Source organism: Microtus oregoni, unplaced genomic scaffold (assembly GCF_018167655.1).
Source record: "Microtus oregoni isolate MIOR12 unplaced genomic scaffold, Mior012 000046F_ref0000063, whole genome shotgun sequence".
Taxonomy (NCBI): domain Eukaryota; kingdom Metazoa; phylum Chordata; class Mammalia; order Rodentia; family Cricetidae; genus Microtus; species Microtus oregoni.
In genome coordinates this window covers 9,541,704-9,557,589 of record NW_024543220.1, presented here as the reverse complement: position 1 = coordinate 9,557,589, position 15,886 = coordinate 9,541,704, and the positions used below count along the sequence as shown (strand labels likewise).

At 48.9% G+C, this 15,886-nt stretch overlaps 1 protein-coding gene and 1 non-coding gene across 4 annotated transcripts in view; one reads left to right on the top strand and one right to left on the bottom strand.

The window, feature by feature from the left end:
* Positions 1–2,075: 2,075 nt before the first annotated feature.
* The window catches only part of Trim26 (tripartite motif containing 26), a 25,321-nt gene continuing 11,510 nt past the window's right edge, over positions 2,076–15,886 (top strand). For 2 of the 3 annotated variants that reach the window (XM_041635138.1, XM_041635136.1), the window contains exons 1-4: positions 2,076–2,198; positions 2,406–2,477; positions 15,038–15,547; positions 15,645–15,740. In XM_041635138.1, the coding sequence (XP_041491072.1) occupies positions 15,110–15,547; positions 15,645–15,740 (534 nt within the window). In that variant the 5' untranslated portion in view covers positions 2,076–2,198; positions 2,406–2,477; positions 15,038–15,109. Of the gene's footprint in view, positions 2,199–2,373; positions 2,478–15,037; positions 15,548–15,644; positions 15,741–15,886 lie in introns of all 3 variants that reach the window. The other variant, XM_041635137.1, reaches the window with a different exon arrangement.
* Positions 6,145–6,266, bottom strand: LOC121435740. Its single transcript, XR_005972601.1, has one exon. It is a non-coding gene; the product is annotated as a small nucleolar RNA SNORA51 (small nucleolar RNA).

The following is a 15,886-nucleotide window of genomic DNA, read 5'->3' as shown; positions in this document are numbered from 1 at the left end:
TAGAAAAGCTATAGCCTTAGACTTCCGGTGTTTGCCCTAACCAATTAGAAGTATACGGATATGATTGCCACTTGTGTAAGCCAATCCTAAGTAGAAAGGTCACACTGCTTCTAAAATTCCTGTAGTTGCGCTTAAAGGGAGCTTACACGTCTCTCTCAGGGTCCTCGTCTTTTGTAGAGGTGTGCGACCCCCACATGGTACAATAAAGGCTCCTGCTGATTGCATCCCGATTGTGGTCTTCTGGGGGCTTCTGGACCCTAACAGGGGTGTCCCAGCCATACCCTGCAACAGACTGAGGGATTCTGGGTGGACCTGGCAACCAGGTCTGTTAAATAAACCTCGGTCTAGCCGGGCGGTGGTGGCTCACGCCTTTAATCCCAGCACTTGGGAGGCAGAGGTAGGTGAATCTCTGTGAGTTCTAGGCCAGCCTGGTCTACAAGAGCTAGTTCCAGGACAACCTCTAAAGCTACAGAGAAACCCTGTCTCAAAAAACAAACAAACAAAAACAAAACAAAACCTCGGTCATTTGTCCCAGGGTTTGAGCTTAACACACTTCAAACATCGTTTCTTCCCACAACACCAACTCAAAAAGCCAGACGGTGGTGACCCAAGCCTTTAATCCCAGCATTCAGGAGGCAGAGGAGTTCGAGGCCAGTCTGGTCTACAGAGCTAATTCCAGGACAGCCAAGGCAACCATAGCAAGACCCTGTCTCGAAAAACCAAAACCAAACGAACAAGCGAAACCCCACCAACTAAAAGAGCAGGTAGCGAGGGATTTTAGGATATCCAGAGCACAGGCAGCCAGAGTTCCGCCCCACCCCTCCCCCAGCTCACAGGAAAAAACGGAACCATTCTTTCCAAACATCCTGTCTGCAGCGAGTAGGGGTAGGGTGTTAGGGTTGCAGCTTAGACAACCGCTTTAGAAGCAGTGGGAACGGAGGAGCCTGGAGAGCCTTCCCTGCTTCACACCGGGATGACCACCATATGGAGCAGAGTGGGAAGTCCTGTGAGGGTTGGCACTTCAACCTAGTGGGCACGGTGGCGTCTCTGGCTGTGGAGCTGCAGGGTCTCAAGACTCCAGCTGAAGGCCTAAGAACTGGATTTTGCAGGCTCTGTTGTTTTCACTTTTTTTTTTTTTTTTTTTTTTTTTGGTTTTTCGAGACAGGGTTTCTCTGTGGCTTTGGAGCCTGTCCTGGAACTAGCTCTTGTAGACCAGGCAGGTCTCGAACTCACAGAGATCCGCCTGCCTCTGCCTCCCGAGTGCTGGGATTAAAGGCATGCGCCACCATCGCCCGGCTGTTTTCACCTTTTTAGACACATTCTCACTCCGTAGCCCAGGCTGGTTTTGAACTCTTCTGCCTCCGTTTTCCTAGTACCAGGATCTTTAAATGTTTTACGTTTATTTTAGTGTAGGGTTAGGGCGCACGTATTACCGTGCAGACAAGTTGAAGTCAGGGCACAACTTGAATGAGTGTGTCCTCGCTTTCCAGCATGTGGGGGTATGGAATTCGAATTCCAGTTATCTAGGTTGATGGCAAGCGCCTTCTCTCTCTCTCTCTCTCTCTCTCTCTCTCTCTGTCTCTCTGTCTCTCTCTCTCTCTGTGTGTGTGTGTGTGTGTGTGTGTGTGTACACTTTGCTCTGTTAAGAGGGAACAGCAACGGTAATTTTTGTAAATGTATCCTGGAAACACTTGATATAGACTGATGTCTGGTCTTGTCCTGGACACAGGGCAAGCCACGAGGAGGAAATTTCACGTAAAATCCAGTCCCTGCAGATACCGCCGACCACCCCTAGCCCCAAGGAGTCAGAGACAGGGTCTCGAAAGGCGAGGAGCGCCTGCACCCTAACCCGCACAAGGCCGCGCGCGACCTCAGCAGCTGGGCGACTACCGTGACGCACCGGCCACTTCCGATTTCACTTTCCTTTTCTCGGGCCCGGCCGCTTCACCTCCACGGCGGCTGCCTGGGGATTTGCCCGGTGATCAGTGACGTCAAGCAGGCTGAAGTTCCCATTGGAGGGCGGAGTTCGGTAAGGGCCAATCCCAGGGCTGGCCCTAGAGAAATCTCGGTGGAGGGCACCGGGCGCCGGGAGATTGCTGGGCGGGGTGGTTGTGGTGCTTGCAGCTCGCTACGCTTCAGCTAGACCAAGAGGAGTGACCGGGCCCGGAGCGTGGCGCGGCTGAATGCGACCTGCACCGGTGAGACACGGCGGCTCCGCCGCGCGACCCGGGTGGGGACGGCGAAGGCGGCCGCGGGCCCAAGGCAGAGCTGGACAGGCCCGGGCGCGCGGGATGGCGAGCTCGGGTGCCCGCCGCGTCCCCGGCTCGCTTCTGGGCCTTTCGCCCTGAGCTCGCTGTGTTCATTACTCTTCAGGTCCAGCCCAGACTTACTTCAGTCTCTTCTAGAACCAAGATCCAGAAGTGAGCGGGACCCGGATGACGGTCTACCTGGTGGCTTGGAGTCTTGCATGACCAAAGGCAAGTCCTTATTTTATTTATTTATTTAATTTATTTTCAGAGTAAACTAGCTTAGCCACTTGTACCTGGAGCTGTGTATTATCCCTGATGATTACTAACTAATTAGCTTTAGGAGAAAAAGGTGGTGATACCTTTGATCCCAGCACTTGGGAGACAGGTACAGAGGAAGACGGAATCCGAGTTCAAGGCCAGCCTGTTCTACTAGAGTGAGTGCCAGGATAGCCAGGACTATAGAGAGAAACCCTGTCTCGAAGGCTGAAAAAAGAAAAAAAGGATAAAAAGTGTATAAATTTAACTTTTTGGAGAGAATGGAAGGAGACACTTAAAGATTTCTAGTGCATTCCGGATTTTGACGGTGTGTGTGTGTGCTTCAGAAAAAGGAAGAATGACATGCGTTCATGCATGCCTGAACCTCTTGTTAGATGAAGTCATGATCCCTAGAGTGTTCCTCCCAAGTTAAAAAAACGAAAGACAAAACACCTTTTCTAAAAGCAAGCTTTCATTAATGTTTTTAAAGTTGCAACTTTATTAATATGATTGTTGTTGTTATCGAGACAGGATGTTACCTGTATCCGAAGACGGTCTGAAAGTGGCCATGGCAGCCCACTGAGTGCTTAGATTACAGAGATTACAGGCGTCTGCTAGGGTGCCTTGTTGCGATTTTTAATAACTTTGTTTTTTGAAACAGTTGTCGGTGTACAGAAACATGGGAGAACAATCTGCAGAGTTCGGTATAGCCTCCAACTGACTCCTTTCATTACCATCTTACACGTTACTGTTGGCCAAAGCCCCCGTATATGTATCCACATTTCCTTTTTACGCAAATACTTATCCCTCCGTGTTCTCATCCGGGTCTCACTGCATTGCATTTGGTTGGCTCTGACTATTTTTAGACTTTGTCTATGTGAACTCTCAAAGTTTTGGGAGATATGTGATGGATACCTCAGACAATTAACCCACAAAACGGGTTTATTTTGGCTCACAGCTTTGGATGCTCTAATCCATGATCCGTTGGTGCCTGTTGATCTGGGCCTGTGCTGAGGCAGCCCATAGTACGGAGTGTACAGTGGGACAAAACTACCCTCCGTCCCCTTCTGTGATGGTCTCTGTGTCCTAAAGGGACCCAGTGCTTAAAGTTTGTCCTGTTTTCCAGTGGTGCCAATGCGAGAAACAGCCTTTCTGTCAGGAGCCTTTGAGGCGTATTACGATGTGAACTGTACGTGCGTTTGTACCCTCTTATTTTATGTCCTACTCTTTCGGCTGGGTTTATATGGTAAAAGGATGGAATTAGGTTGCCGTATTCAGAACACCTTAGCAGGGATGTCATGTTGTCAAGATTTATGATGATGCTGACCTGCTCACCAGCTGACTGTGTGGTGGTTTTCTACAGTGTCAAGTTCTGCGTTGTGTTTTTTCTTCCTTTGCATACCGTATTTGAAGTCCAACTACGGTTCTGCTCATTGGAGGAATTAGGGAGTTATGAATTTTAAATTCTGTATGTGAAATGTGTCCCCTCATTAATTTATTCGTCCATTTATTTATATCAGTATGGACTTGCAGGTGTTGGTTTTAGGCATTGGATTATAGTTCAGTCGTACTTTTTTTGTTGCTCAGATTGGTGCAGCTTTGACTCTTGCCTCTGAGTCCTTCCTCTTTTAATGGTGCTTTTTGAACATTCAGGCATTTTTTATGTGACCTTTCAAACTTCAAACAAGTTGGTAAACTTGGCCAAACAATTTCCTCTTGTCAAGAGATAGAGAAAGCTGGGCCCAGAGAGTTGGATCTGCGGATAACTGGACTTGTTGCTCTTTCAGAGGACCTAGGTTCAGTTTTCAGCATTTATGTGGCTCTTAACCATCCAGCACCCTCCTCCGAACGCTGCAGGCACGTGGCACACTGCTGACAAGCAACTTGAAGAAGAGGAAGGAAGCTGTCGGGAAGCTGAGTCTTGCCAGCTGGAATGATGATTGACAAGGCAGAGGTCGGCTGATCTCCGAGGCCACCCTGATCCATATAGTGAATGGCAGGCCAGCCAAAGAGGCATAGTGAGAGCCTGTCTCAGAAAAAAAAAAAAGAGGGAAACTGGGGCACAAGGGTAGTGACTGGCTCGTTACTTTCTACAAGAGAATAATAAGCAGGACTGGATGTTACCACGGAACTCTACAAACTAACTCAGGTGGAACCTTTTGGGTTAAGGCTTCTGGAGGTCGCGTCCGACTTATACTCCCAGGATCACAATAGCAAATACGTGGGAAGAAGTTGTCTGTGAAATACAAAGGGTTAGTTTAAGATTGGCCTTTAGGATGAAGTAGACTTTGGCCAGACTGATGGGAGTGGAATATTGGATGCTGGCCTTCCCCGAGGGGCGGGTAGGAGAAAATCTGGGTGATGGGGCAGACGACACCTAATACTCAGGTCCTGCTGCTGAAGTAGGTTTGTGAAGTGGGAATCAGAGTTTCATGAAAATTGGGAGCAGAGAAGCTCGTAGGTCTCGAATATGGGAATGGCATTTTATGGACATGATTCACTGATTTGTGCCAGCTACTGGGGGTAAAAAGATCTTTGACTCTTATTTTCACATTCTGATTGTCTGAGAATACCCACCCCTCACCAAAAACACGTCCATTATAAAGCAGAGTGATAGTGTTATCATAGAAGTATGGAAGGAGAGAAGTAGGGGACAGTTTTACTCAAGGCTTAGCTGGGTGGAGAGGGCAGAATGTACAAGGACGGGGAAGGAGTGTGGGACGTGAAGGGCCTCTCCCTATGTTCTTACTCTGGGGAACTGTGCAAGGGGAAGCAGGATTGGGGGCTGAAAGTGTAAATTTGTGCCAGATCCCCGCTCCCCTCCGAGGAGTTTATTTAGTGTGTGAATGGTGTGTGTCCAGGTCAGAGAACAACTTTCAAGAGTTGGTTCTCTTCCTTCCATCACGTGGGGTTGCCGGGCGGTGGTGGCGCACGCCTTTAATCCCAGCACTCAGGAGGCAGAGGCAGGCGGATCTCTGTGAGTTCGAGACCAGCCTGGTCTACAAGAGATAGTTCCAGGACAGGCTCCAAAACCACAGAGAAACCCTGTCTCAAAAAACCAAAAAAAAAAAAAAAAAAAAAAGTCAGGTGGTAGGTGCCTTTACCCCCTGAGCCATCTCTTAGTTTGAAGTGAGTCAATCCACTTCTAGTCCGGACCGTTAAGTAAGAAGACACGCACCTTTGATCCCAATCTTGTAGACCAAGTTGGCCTCGAACTCACAGAAATCCACCTACTTCTGCCTCCCAAGTGCTGGGAATTAAAGGCGTGCGCCACCATCATCTGGCAATATTTGCTAAATATTAATGATATTTGTTAAGTAGTTAAATGGTGTGTGACATTGATCAGAGATGCTAAGATATATTATAGGTATCTCAACTTTGATGAAAAATAGTAACTCGTTATGGCTTCCTTGAATGCTCTGCCCCCACTATACGAATCCTCGTCACACTTACCCATGGGTAGATTTTGAGTTACCGGCTCCATTTGTGAGTATTTATTTTTGAGACTGGGCCTCACTAGATTCCTAGCTGTAGACCAAGCTGGCCCGGAGTTCAGAGATCTCCCTGCCTCTGTCCCTGCCTCCCAGCATTAAAGTTGTGTGCTGCTGTGCCATACCTCCTGTTTGTGATCCCTATGCCCCAAGGTCTCCCATCCACAGTACAGACTAGGAACAGTAGCCTGGACTGGGGTAGGTTTACTCTGCCCCCTCTTTCTATATACACAGAATAGGAAAGCGGCCCATCCTTGAGGATGAGGAGACCACCATTTGTAACGTCAGAAACACTGGTGTAGCTGGGTAGGGTGGCACCCTCTTGGAGTCCCGTCATTGGGGAGGTAAGGAAAGGACAATCAGGGGTGTAAGATCAGCCTTGACTACCTAGCAAGTTTGAGGCTAGATTGGAACAGATGAGACTTTGTTCTATGAAGCACAATTAATTAAAAACCCAGAGAGAGAAATTGGGGTTCAACCTGAAAATCTGAAAAGCAAAACAGACAGTCACCGGCTCTAACCTTGACCTTTCTGAAATGGCTATCCTGCCTCCAGGAATCTCAGAATGAGACTGTGTCTGAGAGCTGTTTCCTCCCGTTTTATAATTCTCTCTAGGGCTGGGATTAAAAGCGTGTACTGCCCGGTTTCTATGGCAACTAGTGTGTCTACTGGGATTAAAGCGTGAGTTATCATACACCTGTAAGGCTGACTAGTGTGGCTGTTTTACTCTCCCGATCGTCAGGTAAGCTTTATTTATTAAAATACGATTGAAATGCCACTATAGTTCTACAACAGCTAGCCCCTGCTACATTGATGAACTGGCCCATTCCTGCCTGATAGCCAACTTGTGAAAACCTATTCTCCCCAAATGTCAGCCATTTTTATCCTGCTTTGGTTGTTGCTAATAATAGCAGTGCCTTTATACTTGACATTAAGTGTGCTGGTACACCTGCCGAACCTTACTGTCAGTTTGTTTTGTGAATGGCTCTGTGATTCACACCTTTATTTCTTCATGGTGGTATGGAAGCCCAGGAAAGTCAAGACTCTAGCCTTGTTCTTCTCAACAGGGTGGCTGAGGCCAGGTGCAAACCCAGGTGACTTACTAGGACTCTGTGGTACGGCTTTGATTGAGTGACTGCAGATGGTAGAAGATGAGGCTTGGGTTCCCTGCTCAGAATTCTAGGAGCCACAGGAGGACCTGTGATGCCCCAGAGCAGGCTGGAGGTCTCTTGTGTTCTAGAGGGTGTGCTCACCTGTCTCGGTCAGTTGGCTGGTGTGGGTTTATTGAGCTGACGGGTTTCAGGGTAGAGCTAAGTTTGGGCACAGGATTTGAAAAGGTGCTGTCAGGGTATGCTTTTCTCCTTCATCTCCCTAGATTGGCTTATTTCTCAAGAGATTAGCAATCAGTCTGCGCAGCAGGAGCTGCAAACCAAATGACTTTACCTCTTCCCAGTTCCCGAGAAATCACTAGACTTTTCCCCTTTCCCAGCTAGGTCTCCTTGTGACTTGCAGTGGACTTGTGTTTTTCCCTGAACCAAAGGGTGTGGGCTGTTAATATACTGATGTTTTCCCCTTCAGTCTGGAACTGAGGGAGAGCTCCACTCTAAGCATGGACCCCCCAGAAATGAACTGGAGAGAAAGTTACTACGGGGGGAGGGGGCGGTGGAGGGGAAGGAAAGTTGTAGGCCCCTCCGATAACCAGAGGGTAAACTTTAAACTACATTTACTAGTGGGTCAGAGAGCGCAGTGTCTTTGGCCTCTTTCAAATTCCTTGCGCTCTCTCTCTCTCTCTCTCTCTCTCTCTCTCTCTCTCTCTCTCTGTTTTCCTCGTCTCTTTTCATGTTACACATGATGAGATTCAGATTTGTAAAGATGGTGGTGCCAGGTGTTGGTGAGTCTGTGGAGCTGGTTGGTGGGAGCGTACATCACCACCGTTGCTTTGAAAACAACTTGGACCTTTCTAGTAAAATCGAGGGTCTGTGTGCCTGTGTGTGTGCCCGTAGGGTCACAGGGATGGTGTTTCTAACGGTCCAAACTGTAAATAAGTCAGATGGCCACCAGAAGTACGAACAGAGCAGCAGTGAAAATGAGCAAAATCAGCACAGTCTCAAGAGTGAACCCCACTGCCCTGTTGGTAAAACAGAATGGGCTGTCTGGACTTGTGATTCCATTCTTTGAAATGGAAAACCAGGCAGTGTGTGGTGGGGGGAAGACGGAGAGACGGGAGTGAACATCACCGTTATAGTAAGTTAATTCCTCTGCAGCCATTTCCTCGCCCAGTTCTTGAACCTTCCCGGAATGAACCGTGTCTTCAGTGAGCTGACGACAGAGACATTGCCAGAGGGGGAGGTGTTCAGCTGAGAACTCCACAGGAAAAGGAGTCAAAAGTGAAAAGGCAGGGAAGAATCAGTATGAGGGCGGGGTGGGAGCGTGGTTTCACTTCTGCTGGAGATGGAGTTACAGGTGGGCGTGGTGGAAAGTTGAGCTGGGAGACCGGAGGAGGCCTGGGTCCACAGGACGCTCTCTGAGGAAAAGGAAGGGAAAGATTTTTGACTTTATTCCTGGGGTGCCAGAAAGCATTTGGGGGGCGTTTCACCAGTGAGCACACTGGCACTTCACGCTAAGCTGAGTGTGTTGGAGGGGCAAAAAGGAAGACGGCCATCGTAACTGGAGTAGCACCAGTTGAGGTGAGAGGTGATATGTATATATATATAGTCCCTGATGTTGAATCTGCTTGCTGCAGCCACTAGAGAGATCCTTCTAGATGGCAAGGAATGCCTCTTTTGTTCCCTGTGTGGCCTCAGTTCCTGAAGCATCGTAGACGCTCAGTAAATCATACTTAAACCCTTAGTGGTTTCCCGAGAATGCTGGGATGAAAATCAGAATTCCTTATCTGACTGAGCTGGGCCTGAGAGAACAGCAATTATACAAGTCCAGGGGAGGAGAGAGGGACTTCCGGGAGTCGTTTCTGTTACTGTCCTGAGACGGGGTCTTGCCGTGTAACCCAGGTTAACTTTGTATGTGTGCCCATCATCCTGCTTGAGCCTTCCAGTGCTGGGCTGACGGGTGTGTGCCGCCACGCTCAGCTAGACTCCAGAATTCTTAAGTGTGGCCAGCTCTTTCAGAATCTGTTTCCGACTTCTCTGACCTCCTCTGCTCATCCCCTGTGTCCCACCCTATTTATATCGTGTGTATAATGCTCACATTACCACCCCGCCACCCTTTCCCTCTGGCCTGTCCAGCCTCTCTCCTCACATGACTCCCCGGGATGTTCACTTTGCAGTGAGAGGTGGAAGGACCTCTAGGCTGAGAAGGGCCTCCTCTCATTATCTCTGCCATTTGGCAAACCAAACCAAGGCTCTAACCTCCCTTTTCCGCTTGTAATTAATAGTTAGGCAAGAATCCCCATCACTGACGGACATTTGGATCGACTTGGGAGTTTTTGTGAGTTTTTTTTGTTTTGTTTTGTCAATTTGTTGTTGTTTTTTTAACCAAAACCTGGGACCATTTTTAACCAAAACCAGCGATCCAGTTGATAGGGTAATTCCTGGTACAGAGCACAGATGTCTTCTGGGAATGTCATAGGCAAGAGATAGGAGACAAATTTCCAATCACAAACCCAGAAAACTTGCCATTTTTTTCCTAAAGCAGGGCCACACAGGAGGTCAGTTGTAGACCTGGGTATTTTAAACCTTTGTCTCTTTGACCTCTCAGCTAGCAGCTGCATCTGAGCCCTGTGCGAGTTTCCGCTGTGGTGAACCTGGTCAGCTCCTTGCCCTGGTGGCTTTCACTGCCCTCAAAACACCATTGCTGTTTGTACTGTGGTCCCCAGGATTCCCAGGGCAGCCTGGTATCCAGCCCCGAGCTGTGACTAGGGCTATAATATTGGGGAACCTCACGTTTGGTAGCCAGCGAGGATGTAGCCATTTCTCTGGTTCACATAGCCAGATCAATTGCTTTTTGCCCTGAAGTCTAACCTCTCCGGGTTTGTTAGAGATAGCTAGCTGATATTTACCTCTGGAAGAATTTACTTAATTTAGATTGAGAAATAGGCCTTAACTGTACCCTGTGAACGTGTAAGTGGGGTCTCGCAGTGCATGGAGCCTTTAGCTAAGTATTCTGGGATGACAGGAAAAAGGGACTCCTGTTGGGAGACCCAGGGACATGTTTGAGGAACTGCTGGGGTAATTGAAAGAATCCCTGAGTGTCAGACCTCTACTTGCTTCTCTGGGTACTGTAGTCCGCACCTGGGGATTCATTGTCTTCTAGGAGCTCTCTCTGGCTCAGAGGAGTTTGAGGAAGCAGGAAGTAAGGTGCTAGGTGTGGGGCAGAAGAAACCACAGGTGGGGGAGAGGGATTTAGCACCTAGTGCAAAAATTGTGGCTGTGAAGAAGTGTGGGGCCGGAGCTTGGATGCATTCCCTTCCAAACTGGGCCAGGGCAGGGGTGGGAGCAAGAGCCAAAGCGTCTGCCTGGGAGGTGTGGATCCTCACAGTAACACTTCTTCAGAGTGTGTGCAACTCAGTGATTCTCACAGCCGAGAATCGGGCCCAGGATCCACACTGCGTTGCCAGAAATGACAGTGGTCCCCACCTCTGTGTAGCAGGTTCGATATTTATGAGAGCCTCGGCTTTGTAAAGGGCCAGAGGGAGACTCAGCGGTGCACGGAGAGTATGTCGGGATACTGCAGGCCTTTTTTTGTGGCATCTCCTTGCTTCTGTGGAACTGTAGCTGATTCCTGACTCACGGGAGGGGCTGGAGATCCGGTGCTCCAGGAGCAGGGGTGCATATGGCTTCAGGCACAAGGTAATAGGCCATAGCTTCCTGTGGATTCAGAACTTTCCTTTGAGCAGGGAGTGGTGGCGAACTTTCCTAATTTGCTTTTCTGCTGCTGTGGTAAAACAGTCTAACCACCGCAACTTGAGGAAAGAATTTATTTCAGCTTAAATTTCCAGGTCATGCTCCATCATCGAGGGAAGTCGGTGCAGGAATGCAAGAATTTAAAGGAACAGTACCTACTAGCTCACTCACTTATGCGCAGCCTCAGACTGTGCCTAGGAGAAGTATTGTCCGCAGTGTGCTGTGCCCTCCTCTATCAGTAAACAATTAAGACGGTGCCTCACAGATGTGCCCACGTGTCTCATTTAGGCAGTTCTCCAACTGAGGCTCCGTCTTCCAGGTGACACTAGGTTGTGTCAGATGGCCAATAAAAAACAAGATGTGCACCACTTACTTAAGGTGATTTTTAGTGACTCTAGCTTTCTATGGTTTCTGTCTGTCTGGAGCCAGGCATGGAGGGGTGGATAATGTTTGCATCTTATTGTGGAGGTGATCAGAGAGAACACGGTCGAGGTGTATATGATAAAATGGGGGAACGTAGTTACCTGAGAAAGGTATTTTTAGAATCGCAGCAGAGGCTCACGGCTGTGATCCCAGTTCTCAGGAGGCAAAGGCAGGAGGAGAGCCCATTCAAGGCCAGCCTGAGTGCCGAGATTCTGCCTCGTCAAACGAGCACAAGATTTTGTGAAGGGTGGTTTGCATTTGACCTGACAGAATAAAATATGGGAATGGGTGTGGTCTTCCTCGGGCCCTCCTCCCTTCTTCCCCTCTCCCCCAGCATTTTTTTTTCTTAATTATGCAAGCTTGAGCTCCTTCCGTCACTGAAAAGCAAAAAGTGCTGTCTTAGCAGGAGTGCTCGAGCCGGCCTGTAGTGAAGTCCAGCGTGCTTTCAGCCAGATCTGAAGAATGCACGCGCCTTTCCTGTCGTCAGCTCTGCTCAATTTACCAAGCCTTCTGCATGGCTGAGCTCATCTGGCTGTCAATCAGAGGAGCTGCTCACAGGCCCCGGTTCACGGTGTGCTGGGGTAAGGAAGTGGCCTGGATTGGGCCTAAGTTTTGGCACTGGGACTGCCTCCTAGCTCTGAGCTCTTTGGCATAGTGGTTAGCAGGGCCAAGCCTGTGTGTGTGAAATAGCACATTTAAATGGCAGATTCCATTGCCCCAAAATTGTTGGTCACCTAGTTATGGGATTCTAGAACCTGAACTTTGAGCCTGGATAATTCATGTTTTTGAGTTTATACCTCGTGTCTTACATAGAACACAAAGAGGAGTCTTTTGTAGTCAGTCAGTGGGGTTGGCCTCTCAGGTTATGGTGACCTAGAAACAGGACTGAACAGTTAAGCATGGATTTTGGTTGTTCTGACCCAAGCATTAGTTCAGTAGAGCATTGGTTAGGTTTTCAGTACTCTGGTTTCAACAATTCTGGTGGTTACAGGCCTTTTTAATGCAACAGAAAGCCGTAACCTTTGTTCCCCCCAATTTTTTGTATAGTTTTATGAAACCATTTCGATGTGAGTTGTAGTTACGAAACTCTAAATATTGTAGCATCTATTGTTGGAAAGCAGAGGTTTTCATAAACTATACTGTGAAACTATCACTAAGTGCCATTGAGATTATTTCCATTTAAATCTTTCTTGATAGTCCCTGAAGGGTTGTTATAACTGTTTTGAAGCCAGAATCCAGGCTAGATTTATCTTTTGTGCTTGCTTGCTGTTACTGTGATCTTTTTTAGTTTTTATTGCTCTCTCTCTCTCTCTCTCTGTGTGTGTGTGTGTGCACAGCTCGCAGGAACGGGCTCCTCCCTTTTATCTTGGGGATCCTAGTTGTCAGTCTTGGCAGCAGATGCCTTTACCTCCACGCACGCCATCTCGCTATCTACCCTGGTCTTTTTAAAAGACCAGTTGATCTGTGGATGCTCCAGTTCTGGATTTGTCTGATTGTTTCCCCATGGTGTGGTTTAACTTGGTGTTAGTAGCACCTTCTCTGTGATAACTTAGTGCAGCGTTTTTCAAAATTGCCTATGTTTTCTATAAACTGGAAGTTAAATCTGAAGGCTTGATTATGGTCACTAAAGTCAAATATATTTTTGGCAAGAAAGCTTCATGGATGATAGTGTTTGTTTTCACTTGACTTTATTTCCTGTGTGTGTGTGTTATTTTGCCTGTAATTTTGTCGGCACACCATATGTCTGGAGAGGCAGGTTGTCACATTCCCTGGAACTGGAACCACACACAGTTGTGAGCTGCCATATGGGTGCTAGGAATATCGAACCTGGACCTCCAGAAGAGCAGCAAGGTTTTTAACAACTGTGGCGCCTCTCCAGCCCCAGGTGATGGTGCTCACCAGCCTGTGCCAGATTGTTCCTGTTTAGTTAAGGTAACCAAGCACTGGGTCTCTCCTAAAGTGAGGCCATAGGAAATAATTCACTGTGGCATTGTAGGGACTGCCCCAAACAGGTCACCTAATGTGTCTGGTGATGTTTGGGTTGTTATAGTGGCAGCTGCTGAGTTCTTATTGTATCCCCACTCCCCTGAATCCCCAAGGGGGCCTCACTGATTCTAAACAATATTAATCAGGTGCGGTCTTGGCCACGTCTCAGTATCTGATTCTGTTAACCCTTCTGCAGCGATTTCCCAGTGATCTGTAAGCCCTGCGGTGTTAACTATAATGGACAGCGTAGTTTTCATTCAGCTTAAAAGATCTAAAGACCCACTGGGCCCAGCATGAACTGGCTTAATGTGGGCTCTCGTGGTGAAGGCGTCATATTTTATGTGAAAAAGAGGACTCGTAGCTGAGATCTTCCTAGGAAATTGTAAATTCTGTCCTTAGAGCTACCCCCTTCTCTCCAGCAAACAAACAAAAATAACAGAAAGCTGGCCTGGCTTTTAAACTTCCAGGCCATTCTATAAGTGGCCAGAAAAGGCGTCGGGAGCCCCACAGTTCCATTTCCTTTTCTATTGTCAAGCCTGCTGCAGTGTGTTAAACTGAGAACACTGGTCGGCCCTCAAAAGCAAACCAAGGGATTAGCTCAGACACCGTTAACACGTTACCATTTCTGCTAACATTCTGGGGACTTGATCCATCTTAATTTGCCAGTTGAATTTCATTTCAAGTTGGTATGTACTTTTTTTAATTTATTATATTTTTTTAAAGAGCCACACAGGTGTAAACCAGGGTGTTTTGGTTCATATTCTCTGCAGTATAATCCTCATGTTTGTATAGTTCTGTCCCCTGCGGAGCACGCTTCTGTGTCTTCACACCAGATCCCTAGGGAATCAACATTGCATTGTCTCCGTGGGCCATGTGGGCTGCAGTTATTATGTCTGTGTGTGTCTGTGTGTTTACCATCTCTGAGCTCTGTAAAGTCTGCCGAGCTCTGTTGATGGCTCTCACTGTACCCATTAGTGCTGGTGTTGCTGTCCCAGCACCGTAAAACCTGTGTCCATGGCAGAGCCAGCTTCCCTGCCCAGCACGGGCATTGTGTACCATAAGCGAGGCAGGACCCTGCCTTCCTGGTGCCACTTCCAGCTTCCCTGCCCAGCACGGGCATTGTGTACCATAAGTGAGGCAGGACCCTGCATTCCTGGTGCCACTTCCAGCTTCCCTGCCCAGCATCGACATTGTGTACCATAAGTGAGGCAGGACCCTGCCTTCCTGGTGCCACTTCCAGCTTCCCTGCCCAGCACGGGCATTGTGTACCATAAGTGAGGCAGGACCCTGCATTCCTGGTGCCACTTCCAGCTTCCCTGCCCAGCACGGGCATTGTGTACCATAAGTGAGGCAGGACCCTGCATTCCTGGTGCCACTTCCAGCTTCAGCTCCTAGGATTCATCCATAGGACCGAGGAGCCAGGCATCTGGGTTCTCTCCCTGATTTCCTTCTAGGAACCAGGCCTATGCTTAGTGTTCCCAACAGAATTCTTTTGTATCGCCTGCTTAGAATCCCCGGTAGGCCCCTCTCTCTCTTTCCATTTTATGGATAAACTGAGGTTCAGAATACTCAAATGACCTCGGTTGTCACAGGGGTAGGAAGAAGGCTGGAGCTGTGAAGGCTGAGCCTCTGTGTCCCTAGAAAGGCCTTGCCAGCACAGCCCAGAACGGCCACAGAGGATTCCTCCCTTCCTGGCTCCCTTGTGATCTCAACTTGGACAATCCTGGGCAGGGTGCCGCTCTTCTCCTTTTGCTGAGTCTGCTCTTGATTTCAGGTCTGGTCTCTGAGGAAGACAAACCCCCTACCAGGGAACAGAGACCGCCCCGCCCCCCAAGCTAAGGGCACAATGGCAGCCTCTGCCCCCTTGAGGAGCCTGGAGGAGGAGGTGACCTGCTCCATCTGCCTGGATTATCTACGGGACCCGGTGACCATCGACTGTGGCCATGTCTTCTGCCGCAGCTGCACAGGTGATATCCGCCCCATATCCGGGAGCCGCCCAGTCTGTCCGCTCTGCAAGAAGCCCTTCAAGAAGGAGAACATCCGGCCCGTGTGGCAGCTCGCCAGTCTGGTGGAGAACATTGAGCGGCTGAAGGTGGACTCTGGCAGGCAGCCGGGAGAGCTGGCCCGAGAGCCGCAGGACATGAAGCTGTGCGAGCGGCACCAGGAAAAGCTGCACTACTACTGTGAAGACGACGGCAAGCTGCTGTGTGTGATGTGCCGCGAGTCCCGCGAGCACAGACCCCACACGGCCGTCCTGGTGGAGAAGGCTGCCCTGCCTCACAGAGTGAGTCCTCGGGCCTGAGAGGAGGGCCGTTCTGTCTGGTGTCCTGCCTGCCACAGCTCAGGGCACTAATCTCTCTCCACTGCTTGTCTTTCCCCAGGAGAAAATCCTGAACCACCTGAACACCCTAAGGAGAGACAGAGAAAAAATTCAGGGCTTTCAGGCCAAGGGAGAAGCTGATATTCTGGCTGCTCTGGTACGTGGAAGTCATGGCTGAGAGGCGATGCGTGTTCCAGGGAGGGACCAGGAAGGTGGGAAGTGTTTCTAGGAGTGCTTTGAAAGCATGGGTGCTAGGCTGGCTTCAGGCCAGCTGGAGCTAACACAAATATGGGGAAGGTTGGC